General features: G+C 40.7%; 2 protein-coding genes and 1 long non-coding RNA gene across 5 annotated transcripts in view; 2 read left to right on the top strand and 1 right to left on the bottom strand.

Moving 5' to 3' along the window:
• maea (macrophage erythroblast attacher, E3 ubiquitin ligase) overlaps positions 1–11,424 on the top strand; it is a 97,171-nt gene extending 85,747 nt beyond the window's left edge. For all 3 annotated transcript variants that reach the window (XM_031302790.2, XM_031302788.2, XM_031302789.2), the window contains exons 3-9: positions 1,399–1,602; positions 1,838–1,960; positions 2,723–2,799; positions 2,913–3,021; positions 8,203–8,336; positions 8,607–8,802; positions 9,494–11,424. In XM_031302790.2, coding sequence (XP_031158650.1) covers positions 1,399–1,602; positions 1,838–1,960; positions 2,723–2,799; positions 2,913–3,021; positions 8,203–8,336; positions 8,607–8,802; positions 9,494–9,589 — 939 coding nt within the window. In that variant the 3' untranslated portion in view covers positions 9,590–11,424. The remainder of the gene's footprint in view (positions 1–1,398; positions 1,603–1,837; positions 1,961–2,722; positions 2,800–2,912; positions 3,022–8,202; positions 8,337–8,606; positions 8,803–9,493) is intronic.
• LOC118495029 lies at positions 4,127–5,147 on the bottom strand. The gene is made up of 2 exons (XR_004897320.1): positions 4,965–5,147; positions 4,127–4,245 (listed from the first exon to the last, which is right to left on the bottom strand). It is a non-coding gene; the product is annotated as an uncharacterized LOC118495029 (long non-coding RNA).
• A 1,482-nt stretch (positions 11,425–12,906) lies between the features above and the next one.
• LOC116052258 (heterogeneous nuclear ribonucleoprotein A0-like) lies at positions 12,907–14,645 on the top strand. The gene has a single exon (XM_031302792.2). It carries the CDS (start codon positions 12,976–12,978, stop codon positions 13,885–13,887), a length of 912 nt encoding a protein of 303 aa, XP_031158652.1. The 5' UTR covers positions 12,907–12,975; the 3' UTR covers positions 13,888–14,645.
• The last annotated feature ends 1,705 nt before the right edge of the window (positions 14,646–16,350 follow it).

Genomic DNA, 16,350 nt, shown 5'->3' with positions numbered 1-16,350 from the left:
AAAGCAATGCTATTTTATTTTGAAATCTAAACTATGACAGGGTTTCCCGCAGCACTTTGCAGTTAAGGCGGCCATCAGAGAGAGAGAGAGAGAGAGAGAGAGAGAGAGAGAGAGAGCATTTGCTGGCGGTGACTGTAACTGTCGTTTATTCACACATAAAGGGATAAACGCCATTTTACCGTCGCGTGCGCGTCATAGTTTGTCAACAAATGTGCTGCAGCTGAGGCATGCCCGGGCAGAGACGGGGTGAGTGGACTTACCGTTGGCATATGGCAGGCAGAGAGCATTTATATATGTATCTCTGTCCTGATCTTCAGATCAGTGAGGCTTTCTTCTCTTGTTTCAACCAAGTGAATACATGACGAAGTGACTGGAACTATCCATCACCTCTCGCGCATGGATTCTCAACGTCCCGGATGTTGCCCGGTCTTTGAGACACAGCCGTTGTCTGTTTGTTTTAATCACTACACGCGGTTCACAACACACGGTTAGTTAGCGTAGTTAACACTACACACAGTGAAATGACGTGTCCTGTTTTTATTTCACGCATACTATCTGCTTGAGTGAGTGAAGCTATGGGCTGAGCTCTGTTATCTCACAGCTGTTTGTTTTGGAGAGCGTGTAACGGAGGAAATGGGAGCAATGCGAGTAAAACTGTTATAGCACATTTTTTAAAATAGTTTAATGAGCTTAACATTGCACATTGCTTGTCATTGTTATTTATTGTATATAAAAAGCTGGTTATTTATTAATTATATATGATTATTTAAATTTAATATGAAGTGTAGTGTGTAGTACCGTATTACCCCAGTGCACATAGGAATGCAATCATGTACTGTACAATATAGTCACCATTTACTTACTTCTATGTCACTTCAGAAAACATTTTTCTGATATGAACGTGACATGCAGCAATGAAAATAAACAGTGTCCCTTGCCTTTTATGTTAATGACATCCAACTTACCTCCGTCACCTAAGAGTTTATCTACGGAACAGGAAGCAGCTGTTTAGTCTGGCCTGTCCTCAATGATGTTCAAGGTGTGAAAAGTCTTGCAGTCTGCCATCACTGTGAGGGCAGCCAGGCTCCGATTATACTATCGGTTTGCAGTTATCAGCAGTGCAAAAGGTTTATAAGAAGTTCTGTGTTTCTTCTTGTTCAAACATCTTTATTACATATTATAAATATAATTTGATTCTGTTTGGTTAATTTCCTGCAGAAAGAAATCACATAAATAAGAAAACGGGAGCTCGTTCCTTTAAGGAAATAATGGATATTGAGACCCCATCAATATGAGCTTGTATTTCTGTTTTACATGATGCATATTGAGCTTTTTGTAAATATCTTGATTATACTTGTTTGTGTGTGTGTGTGTGTGTGTGTGTGTGTGTGTCTGTAGGCTGCAGAGTCCATCCAAGCAGAAGACGAGAGTGCCAAACTGTGTAAGCGTCGCATCGAGCACTTGAAGGAGCACAGCAGCGACCAGCCGGCCTCAGTCAACCTGTGGAAGAAGAAACGCATGGATCGAATGATGGTGGAGCATTTGCTGCGCTGCGGCTACTACAACACAGCTGTTAAACTGGCCAGACAGAGCGGTATAGAGGTAACTGTCTGGAGACTCAGGAGCTCTTTGAGTTCATATAGTAATTTGCATTTGAGAACATGCGATAAAACTCACTGACCATGTTAGACTGTCAGTTGAACTTAATAGACATTTATTATTGTGTCATCCTGATACCTGAAACTGGGCTTTTTGATTAGTTAATCCATCAGTTGTTTTACCAGTTGTTTCTGAATCAAGTCTTTTGTTGAATGCATCCACTCTCCTGTATTTTTAGGATCTGGTCAACATTGAGATGTTCCTCACAGCTAAGGAGGTGGAGGAGTCTCTGGAGAGGCAGGAGACGGCCACTTGCCTAGCCTGGTGCCATGACAATAAGTCCCGCCTCCGCAAGATGAAGGTAGCTCATTTACAAGAGTCAGATTTTACTTCACAAATCCAAGTTAAGGCCTGACGAATACTTAAAAGCCTAAAAAAACAAACAAAATAACTACGTAGGTGTAAGTCAAGCATATCAAGCAAGCAGAATTATATGGACAAATGCTAATTGGTTTTGTATGTCGCAAATTTCTGCACTTTCTAAACAAGAATCAGCAATGTAATGCTGTTTGTGCTCAGAAACAGACCTGTTAAGATGCAAGTAGTCTTCCTGGGCGTTTTGCCCTTCTGGCTGTGGCAGCAAGTTAAAGTGTTAATCCTAAGATTGTCCTATTAAACCAGAAAGTACTCAGTAGAGCGCAGACCTCGGCCAAGACATAATAAGTTTCCCAGTTAGCTGATACTTTGAGAGTCAACCTTGCACTTCATAAAGGGCAGAATATTTATATGGTTAGTCAAAGTTTGAGATGCTGACACTACGAAAAAAATGTCTTTGATTTTCTGTTGAGCATTTGGGAAATTTGGTCTGGTTTAGCTCCAGCTCAATGCCAAATGCAGATACATTTTAGTTCCAACTGTTATTTATAACCACTCCCAGCCAAAGTGGTAGGATATCTGTTTTTTTTTCTGTTCCAAAAACCCATTTTGAAAGGCATCTTGAGAATCTACCAGTGCTTCTTGTATGAAAGGGATCAGTTTTCTCTCTGCTCTCAATGTTCATGAGAAATTGGCAGCACTTCAGTGGTTTAAACTTACTGGAATCGTTTGTCTGTTTCTTTGGCAGAGTTGTCTTGAGTTCAGTCTGAGAATCCAGGAGTTCATTGAGCTCATTAGACAAAACAAACGCATGGATGCAGTCAGGTAACACTTAACTGTTATACCTTGAAAAATTTCACCAACTTCAACTATTTCCTTATTTTAACCATTATTATATCACCCACTGATCTTGTTTTGTGTCTCTCTGTGTATATCAGACATGCAAGGAAGCATTTTAGCCAAGCGGAGGGTGGACAGTTGGACGAGGTTCGGCAGGTGATGGGCATGCTGGCCTTCCCATCAGATACACATATCTCCCCGTACAAGGTAAAACCTAGTGTTTACTAGTAGAAATATGTACATGTATGAAATGTTGTGTGGTCAGGCACAGTATGTGCAATATTATGGTATAGTCATCTGAGCTTCTACCATTTTAAAAGTAATTCACGCAAAACTTCACACATGGGAATGCCAGTGCCATAAATCAGGGGTCATCAAGTACATTTTTCCAAGGGCCGGAATTTTTCTAAGCAGACACTCCGGGGGCCGGACTTTCAAATAACGAAAACAAAATGTATTTATACTAGGGCTGTCAGCATTAACGCGTTAATCGCGATGCGATTAAGGGTCGAGCATAATGCGTTCATTTTTTTTTAATCGTATTAATCGCATGCCACCATTTATTCATTTATTTTCACTTCACTCAGCTTTGCGTCGTGCCTAACAGGCTACTATTTTGCCGTACTTCCTCGAAACACATCCTGCTGCTGCAGGAATAGCAACGCGGATTTCGGTGCCTCATTCTGGCGCCACTGATATGCCTGCACTTCTCTCTGATGCTCTGAAACAGACGTTACAGGAAACAGAAACATCGCTGCACGTGACGCTAGTTAACACTACACTTGACAGCAGCTAACGTTATCCTGCCGCTAGCTAGTAGCTGGATTAAACACGGTTACAATGCTGACAACTAACGCTAAACGGTGTAAAGTGTGACTGTATTTCACTGTAGAGGATTCCGACACCGGGATGTAACAATCTGCAGCTGCTGTTGTCGGAAAAACACAGACGGTGCATTCAATGAAACTGGTAATTTACAGCCTCGTGGTGCATTCAAAGTTGTTGTTAAATTCAAATGTGTGACTAGATTAAATATATAATAAACAAATAGATATCTTAAAATCAAGTTCATAAAGTCACTTTGTGATTCCCAGTCAAGATACACTGGTAAGAATGGCTTTCCATTGTTAATATGTACTTAAAAACAGTTCTGAAATGCAAAATAATAGAATTTTAATCATGTGATAAAACATGCGATTAACTATAGAAATTCAACGATTAATCGCGATTAAGAAAATGTAATCCCTTGACAGCCCTAATTTATACCTAATACGCCTATTCTTGTTCGATATTTTCACTTTCTAACTGATGCAATGTATTAGTGTGAGCAAACCCCTAAAAAACATGGAAACTCCATAATGATAACTGGCTCTTTAACTACAAAATGATCTCAGACTACGAGGCAGTTCGCTGAGGAGTGATGGTTAAAGTCTGTGATTATTAGGGGTGTGCATTGGCAGTGCCCTCACAATTCGATTCGATTACGATTCACCAGGTAACGATTCGATTCAATTCGATTCTACGATGCATCAAAATTCTACTGCACACAACAAGGCAAATTTTTCATCAATCAGATTTTATTGGCTGCTATGTGTGTATTTTCACTCTCCTGTATCTTTGACATAAATGTCATTAAATAAAATAAAATTGAATGGTACAAGATATTGGATATGGCATTTTCAAACCTGAAAAAGAAAACGCAAATCATTGCTTTCAGTGCTTTGAATGAGTGATGATTTGTTGTTGTTGTTGTTGAAGCCAACTCAGGATGCCAACGATCAACATGGTTCGTGAAGTTAGTTGTATTGCCAACGTGCTTGATTTTAGTGTGGCAGGTTTTACACAATGCGTAAGTCTTGTCTAGTTTCCCATTAACTTCGTAATATCCGAAATGTGCCCAGATGTCCGCTTTCCAAGCTTTGGGTGCATTTTTCAGTACCCGTCTATTGCGGTCATCTCCCTTCGTCTCAGCCATCTTGATTGTTGTTGTTATGCCCCCGGAAGTAATTGAAACTTCACAACTTTATTGTCCACTCAAGGCCAGAAAATAAACAGTGACATAATCGATTATGGCACTTTGCCGCATCGATGCTGAATCGTGCATGCCCCGCATTGCGATGCATTGCCGAATCGATTATTGTTGACACCACTAGTGATTATGTAAACGTCGTTGTAGTATGCAGTGTCCTGATTGCTGGAAAATGCCTGCAGAAAGAAATGGCTGTTGTCAGGTAAACATGTCACTGTCAAAGAGGCTGAGGAGAAAAGTTGATGTGGAAAACCAAAGCTTTAATGATGAATGGACTGACAAGCAGGCTATGCATTTGTCTCGATGCCTCATTTGCAATGAAACAATGCCGATGCAAAATAATTAGGGCTGTCAAAATAACGCGTTAATTTCGATTAATTAATCTGAAAAAAAAATAACGCGTTAAAAAAAAAATAACGCAGATTAATCCATTCCAGCCGTTCTAGCCACCATTGGACTGTAAAATGAAGGAGGGAGACGAGAATGTGCTGCCTGGATCATTGATTGAAAAATCTTCTTCCTGGCTACCGAAATCTGGTGCCACTGATATGTCTGCACTCTTCTTTCTGATGCTCTGAAACAGACGGCAACACAAACACCGCTGCACGTGACGCTAGTTAACACTATACTCGACAGCAGCTAACGTTAGCCTACCGCTAGCTAGTAGCTGGATTAAACACGGTTAAAATGCTGACAGCTAACGCTAAACGGTGTAAAGTTCGACTGTGTTTTAGCCGTCGGAAAAACAACACAGACGGTGCGTTCAATGAAACTGGTAAACTACTGCCTCGTGGTGCATTTGAAGTTATTGTAAATGTCCTTTTCCCATCTGGTGGTTGTTTTTGTCGTTCAACAGCAATTTACTAGTGAAATAAGTTATTGTTATTGTTATACATTATTATTAAATCATTTAATTTTGACCATATGGCCTTAGCAATAAACAAGCCATTCTTTAATGTCACCGACTGTTGTTTAGTACCTTTTTTTTTTCTTTTCTTTTTTTACTTTCTTAAAAAGTATCGGTTCAGGCACCGTTAATTATGTATGCGATTAATTAATTACAGAGTATGTAATTAATTAGATAATTTTTTTTAATCAATTGACAGCCCTAAAAATAATACAACCAGCATCATCATCAACAATGAAAAACGCGAACATAACGATTGCGTCATTCACGTGCATATTAAGTAGCCACGTGCATCTGTTTTTTAACCGCTCCAGCGGAGAGGATGGTTTGTTCAGCCAGCAGTTAAGTTTACAAGAATTTGTCCAAATTTCAAGATTCGTGGCAAACTAAGACAAACAGTTAGACTACAAACCGACAGCTTTTGTTTTAGCATGTTTGTAAAAGTTCGCTATTTGCAGAGTAGAGCTGTGTTTGCGTAAAACAGCGCGGTGGACAAGAGTGGACGTCCAGACAGAGCAGATTGAAAGATCGCTTCCTACATGTTTATGCCTGTAGACTGGTGAGTGTATTGATAAGTATTGACTTTTTACTCACAAAGGTTTTATTGTAGCCTACAGTACAGCTTACAGTAATGAGCTTAGCATTAGTTCACCTGTGCCAGTGGCCGTTGGTAATCCTCTTTGTATCGTTCCCAGTCAGGTAGTGCGTGTTGCAACGCACACACCTCTCGGCTAAACTGTGTGTGTGGAGCAAGGGCATCGCTTTACATAATCCCGGCATGTGAATAGAGATGCAAATACAGGGGGCTGGGTTTGTGCTCTACCTGTGTAATGATACCTGCTTGAAATGCTAAATAACAGAACGCATTTTTTCCTCTTCACATTTTCTGAATTCATGATTATTCTGCGGGCCGGACTCAAAGGTTTGGCGGGCCGGATGTGGCCCGCGGGCCGCCAGTTGACAATGGCTGCCATAGATGATAGAGCAAAATCATCCCACTTATGTCGTTTTCAGTGGATACACACCTTATCATGTTTACATTCTGTGCTCATCTTAATAAATCATGAACATAACAGATACTTGTTCACTGACATCAAACTTTTAATTATTAATAAGAGTACAGCACGAATGATTTTCAAGTGTGGCACTTTATGGAGATCAAGCTGAGAAAGTGGTAAAGCAACAGACCAGCCACTAGAGGGCCTCTGTTGCCTTCTAAAACAAATTAACTCAGTTCCCTCTTCAGCTACTTGTCCTCGAGTAGCTGCTTTTAGTAGCAGTGTTGTTATTTTCAAACTTCCACTAATGGCGTTTTTTCCATTACATGGTACCTGCTCAACTCGTCTCGACTCGCCTTTTTTGGTTTTCCATTACGAAAAAAAAGTCCCTGGTACCTGCTAACAGGTACTTTTTATAGTATCACATCCGTCGAGGTTCCAAGCGAGCTGAGGCGATAACAAAAGGTGACGTGAAAGCGACAGACGGGGGTGTCCTGAACAAACCCGCCATTTTTAAATATTTTAGCCAGCTGTGGGGTTTTTTTGCGGCCTCCAGCTTCATTTGAAACAAAATGTGTCTTCTGGCTGTGGCAACAACAGGACTACGACGTTCTGTGTGTGTGCGTCGCGTTAGGTCACGGCAGTTTACTGCGGCGCCGCTATGACGACCAGCCATGCCATCAGTACTAAATCTGCAATGGAAAAAGGACGACGGGGCACCGCGGCCGAGTAGAGCTGGTACTAGCAGTGGAAAAACGCCATTAGAAATCCTCTGAGAAACAGAATTGTACCATGGCATTTAGTGTTTTCTGCAAGCAAAAGAGATGGACCAAGCCAAACTAGTGTGACAGCATTTTTGCCAGCTTCTTGTGCCAGTGTGACAGAATCAGGAAGATGATCTCTGTCAATTGCCAACATGTTTGTTGAGCTTCACATGTATAGCTAAATTATCATCAGTTATTTTTCTTGAGTAATTTTTTTAATCTTTGGAAACAAATGCCCTCACGTCTCTTTACAAATTACACACGCATGAAAACATAGTCACATATGAACAAAACCAGGCTCAATAATAATGTTGCCACCATAGCTGACAGCCCATTAAAAGGATTAAATTGCATCTGTAACTTAGTTTAGAAAATGCACTTACATTACACTTGTAGGATGCCTTTGTAGTGAAAACACTTTGGAAAGCAGAGAAGCAACCTCTCTAAGGGCAACACACAACAGCATGTGTATCACTATTAGCTCCTGGGATTGGAACATCCCGGCTACAGACCACTGATTACAGGGCTATTGTCTGGTGTGTGTTGCAGTTTACATCGTGTTCATTGGTTGGTTAGGAAATAAAATAACACTTTGGAGAAGAGTAGAAAGTACTGGGTCTGAAGTTTGTCTTGATTGAGCTGTTAGTGTAAAACTCTCTCTCCTGTTTCTTGTTATTTCTGTTCCATCAGGATCTTTTGGATCCAGCCCGCTGGAAGATGCTGATCCAGCAGTTCCGATATGACAACTACAGACTGCACCAGCTGGGAAACAACTCTGTCTTCACTATCACCCTACAGGCCGGTCTGTCTGCCATCAAGACACCGTATCCTACCTGTTTTACTTCCAATAACAAATTGCTTGTGCCCTTTTGATTTCATCTCCGCAGCCAATCTTTCTAAGTTTTTGTTGATTTATTTTTATTGTGAATGAAACTAAATGGTGAATACTGACATAAGATTTAAACAAAATGAAAGTGTAAACGCTACATAAAAAGCTTCATAATTTAGCCTGATTATTAAGCCTAGAAACCATTTGTGTGGATTATTCTTTCCACTGACGTTTCCATTTTCCTTAACCTCTGTGCCCGTTCCAGTCAGTGCTACAAGGAGGATGGTACCTCTAAGAACCCAGACTGCCCAGTGTGCAGTAAATCCCTTAACAAGTTGGCCCAACCGCTACCCATGGCCCACTGCGCCAACTCCAGACTAGTCTGTAAGATCTCTGGGGAGGTCATGAATGAAAACAACCCTCCAATGATGCTGCCTAATGGATATGTCTACGGCTACAATGTGAGTACATTGCAAGATGAACAACATCCAAAAGTACAGAGATTATGAGCTAAAGCTATTTCTGCCTGTTAAAATGCTTTAAAATGCAGTATGGAATAGAGTGCTGATCGGGCTGCATTTTTCTGTCCGAGCCCGGCCCCCGTCCAACAGAGCAGTAACCCAACCTGACCCGAGCCAGACAGGCATTAAGATATTTCTGTCCGAGCCCGACACAGTTAAAATCTCATTTTTTTTTCTCATACTAATGACACATGTACGTTTGTCCGCTTTTATTAAGCAACTGTAGGAAGGCATTCGGAAATGTCAACAGATGAGCGCATCAGCCGTAGCCTAATATGCACGTGTTTCGTTGTCACAGCTACATAAACAAATTTCCGCACACAGGAAGACGGATGTTTAAATGTATTTTAATTACAAAAATGAACCTTTGCATCAAGTGAAACAGGCCCATTGGCTACCTGCATAATAAGCTTTTTAAATTTAAAATGTTCAATGCCTTATCGCGCTGATGTGACCGAGCCCGACCCGAACCCAAACATCATTTCTAAATATCTGTCCGAACCTGGCCCGGCCCGTCGGGTACCGTCAGGCTCGGGTCGGGTATCCATCCTCTAGTATGGAAGCAAGAAAAATCACATAAATGTTTGTTTTTCTGTCTAATTTATTATCCTGTGCTTATTATCTCTTCCAGTCCCTTCTGTCCATCCGCCAAGATGACAAAGTGGTGTGTCCCAGAACCAAAGAAGTCTTCAACTTCTCTCAGGCTGAGAAGGTCTACATCATGTGATCACTCAGATAACCCGTCTGAGTGTCAACATGATCAAATATGGCCCGTCGTTCATTACCTGTGACCCGGCCTACTCAGAGCCACCTGTGGAGCTGTGATCCAGTGCCCGACATTTCCCACAATCCCCCCTCCCAATACATGATCAGCTGAAGTTCGCCAGTTTCCTTCCCCTCTCCCATTCTATCACACAGAAACGGGGATCCTCTCCTTTCAGACTGTTTTTTTGATGTGGCTAGAGAACAAGAAGTTGATTGATCTGATTCATTCAAGCACATGGACTCTCAACATTGTCATTTTTTTAAAGGCCCTCGCTTTAGTTTAGAAACTAAAGAAAAGGACTGAGGGGGTAAAAAACTGCTAGGTAGATATTTGATTTTATTACAACAAATAAAAACTTGTTGAGGTTACTTTGACTTTTCACTAGTGGTGTTCCTTTGTTACTAAAATAACATGTGGCAGGACTGTGTTAACTCGCTCCATTAACTGGATTAATTCAAGATTTGGGCCTTTTTCAAAACAAACATGGCTGGGCTCCTATGTGGTAGCATCTCATTCGGTGATGCATGCTGTTGACATCCTTTGTCGTCTAGCAAAGTTTTTTGGTGGGTTGTTGGGGGGCGGGGGGGATATATGTTAAATGCCTCCTTTTAAACTGCCTACCTTTTTGCATTTCATCCTCCCCCTTGGTTGTGAAACCGGAGCTTGAATTGGGCCGCAGTAGACTCCTTTTCAAGTGTAAATATTAGATAGGAATTGATCATCCTCATGTATACATTCAGTGGTTTTGGGGACAAGTAACGACAGCGAAGATTAACCTTTGACGATGATTGCTGTGTGAACTGAACAAGTCTCTTCTTGGGTGTTGTAAACCTGATATAGCCCACAGTATACATACTCAAGTTAACTGGTTGTTCAGTAAAACTTCTCATTTCTGAGGAATATATTTCACAAACGTGGTAATATTAATTATGGTGTATTTTCTACCATAATGAAATTTACGCAATATTTAAACAAGACAACCATCTCTGATGTGCTTTTTTTATTAAACAAATTGTCTTCCTTTTTGTGTGTGAGGATTGCCATTTTTAGAACTATTTAACCTTTTTTTCTTTAGCTAAAAGAGAGTACTTTTTAGTGAACTTAGGATAAAGTTAACACTAGTTATTTTAACATTGCCCAAATAGTTTAGATTTATAACTATTTTTCCAACAATGAACAAGATAATAAAGAGAGAGACTGCTGACTTTTTTCAGTCTTGTGCTCTGTGTATGTTGAAGCTGCTTGCGGCACCAACACTCTACAGGGTTTACGAAGCATAAAGGTACAGCAACTGTTTCTACATTACATGTAGTTCCATGCACATACCTGCCTTTATTTGAAAAATGTGTTCAGAGGCAGGATCGAAACTTTGAATAGGCTGTTGGTTGAACAATCCTGCCTTTTCTTGCAAACTCAAAACTTTTGGTCATCTGAAAAAAATGACTCATCCTTTATAACTTTAAAAATCTACTGTAAAGGATGGATGGACTGGGAATGTGATCAGAACAAGATGTACACAAATCTGGACTTCAGTTAAAACTAATGCACAACCCTAAACACCCACACTAAGCAATCCAAAAATGCAGTTTTATGTTAAAATGGATCAGTCTTGTAGTCAATCGTTTCTTCCATTTGTTGTTTATTTGACGAACCAAAAGTTGCCTCATTTGTGTCCATAAATGATTGGAACTGTATCTGTAAAGACACAGACTGTCCTGTGTATTTGTGTTGGTAGAAATAGATAAAGGGATTGTTTCATGAGCAATATGCCTCATAAAGATCTTAGTGAACTTTGATTTCAGTGTTTCTTTATTTGTAATGTCTACTTTGCTCTGTGGGCTCTAACATCAGCATTACCATAAACCCCGGTAGGTGTGGTGAGATGAACGATTCAACGCAATTCTGTTGACATGGAAATGCAACAAAGTGTTGTGTCTTTCACCTGAAACTACATCTCCATGGTCTGAAGAGGTCAGCGTTCTGTGTGGGCATTTTTTTCGTCTAGCAGTAAAAAGCATGCTTACAGATGGTAATACACTGTAGTGTTGATCACTTATCTGTATGCCCAAAACAAGTTTCCAGAGCCTGATGTAACATTTTAAAATACTGTAGTTTAGTTTGACCCAACAGTTCAAAAGTTCAAATTACAGTGCTAATAAGCATAGCTACAAATCCTCAAATTTGGGAAGCTGGAACCAGTTTGTTACTTAAACCTTTGGTTGGTTATCAACAAAAAAATGACAATTGACTATTGAATTAAAAGATTACTCAACTATTGATTATTTTTTTATGAATGAGAATAGACCACATTTTAAACACCAAAGCGGTGTAATGATGAAATTACATATTTTTGTTATGTTGCCTTTTAACTCACTGCTATAAACCTCTGAATGAAACAACTTCTTGCACTAACCAAGCTGATGTTGCTGATAATTATGATGAAATGTGCACTTGAGACTGATGAGAGATATATGAGATATACTGATAAAAGCACACATGTCTCAATGCCTTATATACAATCCTAAATGCACTGGCTCAGCTTTTAAACTTTATTCACACAGGAGACGGTACTATTTCAATTTATTTTTGGCTGAAAATGTGGTTTTGGCTTGATACCCATGTAGGCTAATGTTACTCATGACCCCATAGTAATTTGTTTTGTTAATTATATTTGTGAGCGTTATTTCTGGACCAAATCAGAAGAAAGCAGTACGCAGAAAGAAAGTAGCAGATTTTGCCATTCCAAAATGTAGCTTTAATTTATCATTATTTATGAATATCAGAACGACTGCCTTTAATCGATGCATTTTTGAATGACACTGAAACCGTCCTGCAACGATACCGCGACTCATAATATTACAACGTATTTTTTTATGTATCGTCTTTGGTATTTCAAACTTATTTTATATCTAAATGCAATTTTCATAAGGTCGTTTTATACGTTTTAAACATAACAGCGGATGTCTTTTGTCCCACAACACAAAGACTAGCGGACCGGAAGAGGTGTTAACGATTTTTTTAGTTAATCTGTCGTCACAACGCCAATTTTTTCTAGGATGGCGAAGCCATGACCCGCCCTACTGTCCTTCTGATTGGCTGGTTCTCGTTGCCTTTGTTGATTGGATTGGTTAGGTTTATGCACGAGGACTGGGATTGGTTGGGGCCAGGGTAAGAATTTCAGGGTAAACCAATCAGAGGCAATCTATGGCAGAATAGGGCGGGACATTACTTCACTATCCTGGAAAAAAAAAACTCGCGTCGGGTATAAATACAGCTGCGTTCATCCCCCCACCACCATTTTGAGATTAGCACACATTGAGTGAGAAGCAACCTGTCGTTATTCAAAAATGTCTGACCAGCTTTGCAAACTTTTTGTCGGAGGTCTAAACGTGGACACCGACGACGATGGCCTGCGCAAGCATTTTGAGCAGTACGGATCTCTTACCGACTGCGTTGTCGTCGTGAACAAGCAGCTACAGCGATCCCGCTGTTTCGGCTTTGTAACCTACTCCTCACCAGAGGAGGCCGATGCAGCAATGGCGGCTAGGCCTCACACCGTCGACGGCAACTCGGTCGAGGTGAAGCGGGCCGTGGCGAGAGAAGACGCCAACAAGCCAGAGGCCCTAGCAAAAGTGAAGAAAATCTTCGTTGGCGGTCTGAAAGACGATATCGAAGAGGAACATCTGAGCGATTACTTCTCTCAGTACGGCCAAATCGAGAAGGCCGAAGTCATCTCGGAGAAGGAGACCGGAAAGAAGCGGGGCTTCGGCTTTGTTTACTTCACCGATCACGACGCAGCCGACAAAGCAGTTGTGGTGAAGTTTCATACCGTCAATGGACACAAAGTTGAGGTGAAGAAAGCCCTGACCAAGCAGGAGATGCAGGCGGCCAACAGAACCGGCATGGCGCCGAGAGGCAGAGGTAGAGGAGGCATGAGGGGAAATCAAAATGGCTACGGCAGCAGGGAGTACGGCGGAAACTACAACTACGGAAATGGCGGAGGCTACAACGGTGGTGGTGGCGGCGGTGGCGGCTACGGAGGATACGGCGGACCTTATGGGGGTGGTTACGGAGAGCAGACAAGTGGCTACGGCGGTGGAAACGGCTACAACGAGTTTGGCAGCGGGTATGGCCAGCATTCTTCTGGTTACGGCCCCATGAAAGTGCCACCCTTCGGCGGTCAAAGGAGCGCTGCTCCCTACACCAGAGGCGGCGGCGGTGGGGGCTACCCCAGGGGGGGCTACGGCGGCGGCTACTAAATGAGTCTGCACGAATTAACCACCCCCCACCCCTGCCATAAATTACCTCCAGCCAGGATTTGGACGCCAAAATCAAATTCAGTAACGGGGCGTCTGCCGTGAAATCCAACAATGGCAGAGATACGGACACAGAGACCCCCTAACCTTCAGACCTCAAACCCCAAACAGGTAGGAAGGTCACTTCCCAACAAACCTGATAATAACGAGCAGCTGTTGCCGTTCAACTAGGACACGTTAAAAATGAAGAATAAAACATACAGTGATCCCCTTTTTTTATTATGTACCCACGCCAACGCGTGTAGTTGTGGTTTAGAGTTGAATATTTTTTATTTGCGTTCACTCGTTGTTTTGCAAATTTCGATGTAGGATTGTTTTGCTGATTATCCTAATATTTGCATTTTAAGCAATTAGATTTTGTTTCCTGGAGTAATCTTCGTGTGATTTCAATGTATGGAGATGTTTTGTGGTTTCATAGCTTGTCATATAACATCAACTTGTATGATTATCTACTTGAGTCATTCAGCAAAGGCGGGAACGTGATACTGCAGGATCCAGTTTCCTTGTTTCCTCCCCCATACTGTACCCAAACTCTCCTTACGCATAGTAATAGTTTCAGTCTAAATATTGTTCATTTTTCATTCCCTGTAGCAATATCTAATGTATATTGTATACTTTCATGTCTGGAGAACAAAACCTACTGTTAAACACTTTGGTATGCTTTATGTATGTTCATTTTAAATAAAACGTTATACCACTTAGCTTAGTTTATTTTACTTATTTAACCAGGCTTCCTCAAGTTTATCCACAGGTTTTATAAGTGACATCATCTTGCTTTAGTTACATGGCATCTTTCCCAGTTTATTCCCTTACACTCAGGTGGGTGAAATGGTTACACAATGGTTACCCACAGCCAATGCATGTAGGCTTTGTAGGGTTTGACCTTGTTTTTAAAATTATGTGGTTTTTATAATATAGTAATGACTTTTTTAAATATATTTTACTTTTTGACATATTTGAATACATATCAATTTGTGGGCATGAGGGCTCTGATATTTATCTGATTATTCCTACTTCCTATTAGGTGTTCTTACTCGTATTCCAGTATGCTATCCCAGCCATAATAGCCGTAGCAGTTTGTTTATAGGATACATCAGGACCCTGTTGATTACCTGGGGTCGATTGTGATAGGAGTCTGAAATATCTCTTTAGGATATCCACATCCAGCAAACTAGGTATGTAAATCAACCTGTCTTCACTCTGTGTTGGTCAACCATGTATGGAATATCTTTATGAGATGGTGCACAAGTGTGCCTTTTAGTTAATTTTAAACAACATAACTGACACTTTAATCATAGCTCAATGCGTCTTATATAGCTAATATTAAATAAAAACAAAATGGGGAGGGGTTACTTAATTTGGACGTTAATGAACTTAAAGTGGGTGGAAGGGGACCCAAATTTTGTTCCACCATTAAATGAAATAATGGAACGAGTAAATTGGTGTCTCTTCCAGAAAACCTTGCTCTGTCCAGTTTCTCACTCTGTTTCTCTCCCATCTCCTCCAGGTTGCTACGGTAACCTGGGCATGAGGACATCACCCTGAAAACGATGGGGTGTGTTTCTCCACGACTGGGGAACCAGAGTGGTTGTGCCTTCTCCCCCTCAGGTGAAGTCAGTTTTCACAAGGATTCCCCAGTGTGGTCTAAATGCATTTTGAAGAGTCTAACATGGGTTTTATTCTAAAAGGTTTTATTGAAGATTTAGGGTTATAAAGTTTAGGGGAATTTTGATAACACAGTGTCCCAGTGCAATTGTAAATGTTCTCTTCCCATTGACCAGCACGGACTATAATAATGGATCTGCAAAGTGCTATGTTGGAGTGATTGTGTCCTTGATTAAAAGGACTTTTATAGGCAAGTATTGGGTATTAAACTGAGTCAAAACATAATTTTATGTGATTTTTAAAAGTGTTCTATTAATCTTTTAATCCCCTTTTGACCTCCATATTTATTTTAAGACCACTTACTCTGATGCTGATGACCTGGGAGAATTTGCACTTTGGGCACTGTGGGATTCAAAATAAAATGTTTGATTATAATGTTTTGTCTTGTTTTTTTTGAAAGTCTACAGGTTTTATTTAAAAAAAAAAAAAAAAAAAACTAAAGTTGTGTGTGTGAGCTTGGCACTATTGCTGTTTTCAAATTAGGAATACCTGAGAACTGTTCATTTCTTTCTGTGGTATGTGTTAATGAAATGTGAATTGCTTAACCATCATTTTACATGTGGCCCCAAAGAAACAATATAACAGAGCTTTGAGGTTTAACATGTGCTTGTGTTGAAGATTTGTCTGCAGATGTTTCAAGACCAGGAACAATGGTGGAAAGTCACATGCTTACACAACCCCACGTGTCTTACAGTAACTTAAATCAGGAAGTAGAGTCCTTGATGTGCAAGATACTGCACG

Source organism: Sander lucioperca, chromosome 1 (assembly GCF_008315115.2).
Source record: "Sander lucioperca isolate FBNREF2018 chromosome 1, SLUC_FBN_1.2, whole genome shotgun sequence".
Taxonomy (NCBI): Eukaryota; Metazoa; Chordata; class Actinopteri; order Perciformes; family Percidae; genus Sander; species Sander lucioperca.
The sequence above is the reverse complement of the archived record's forward strand: the minus strand, read 5'-3'. Positions and strand labels throughout refer to the sequence as shown.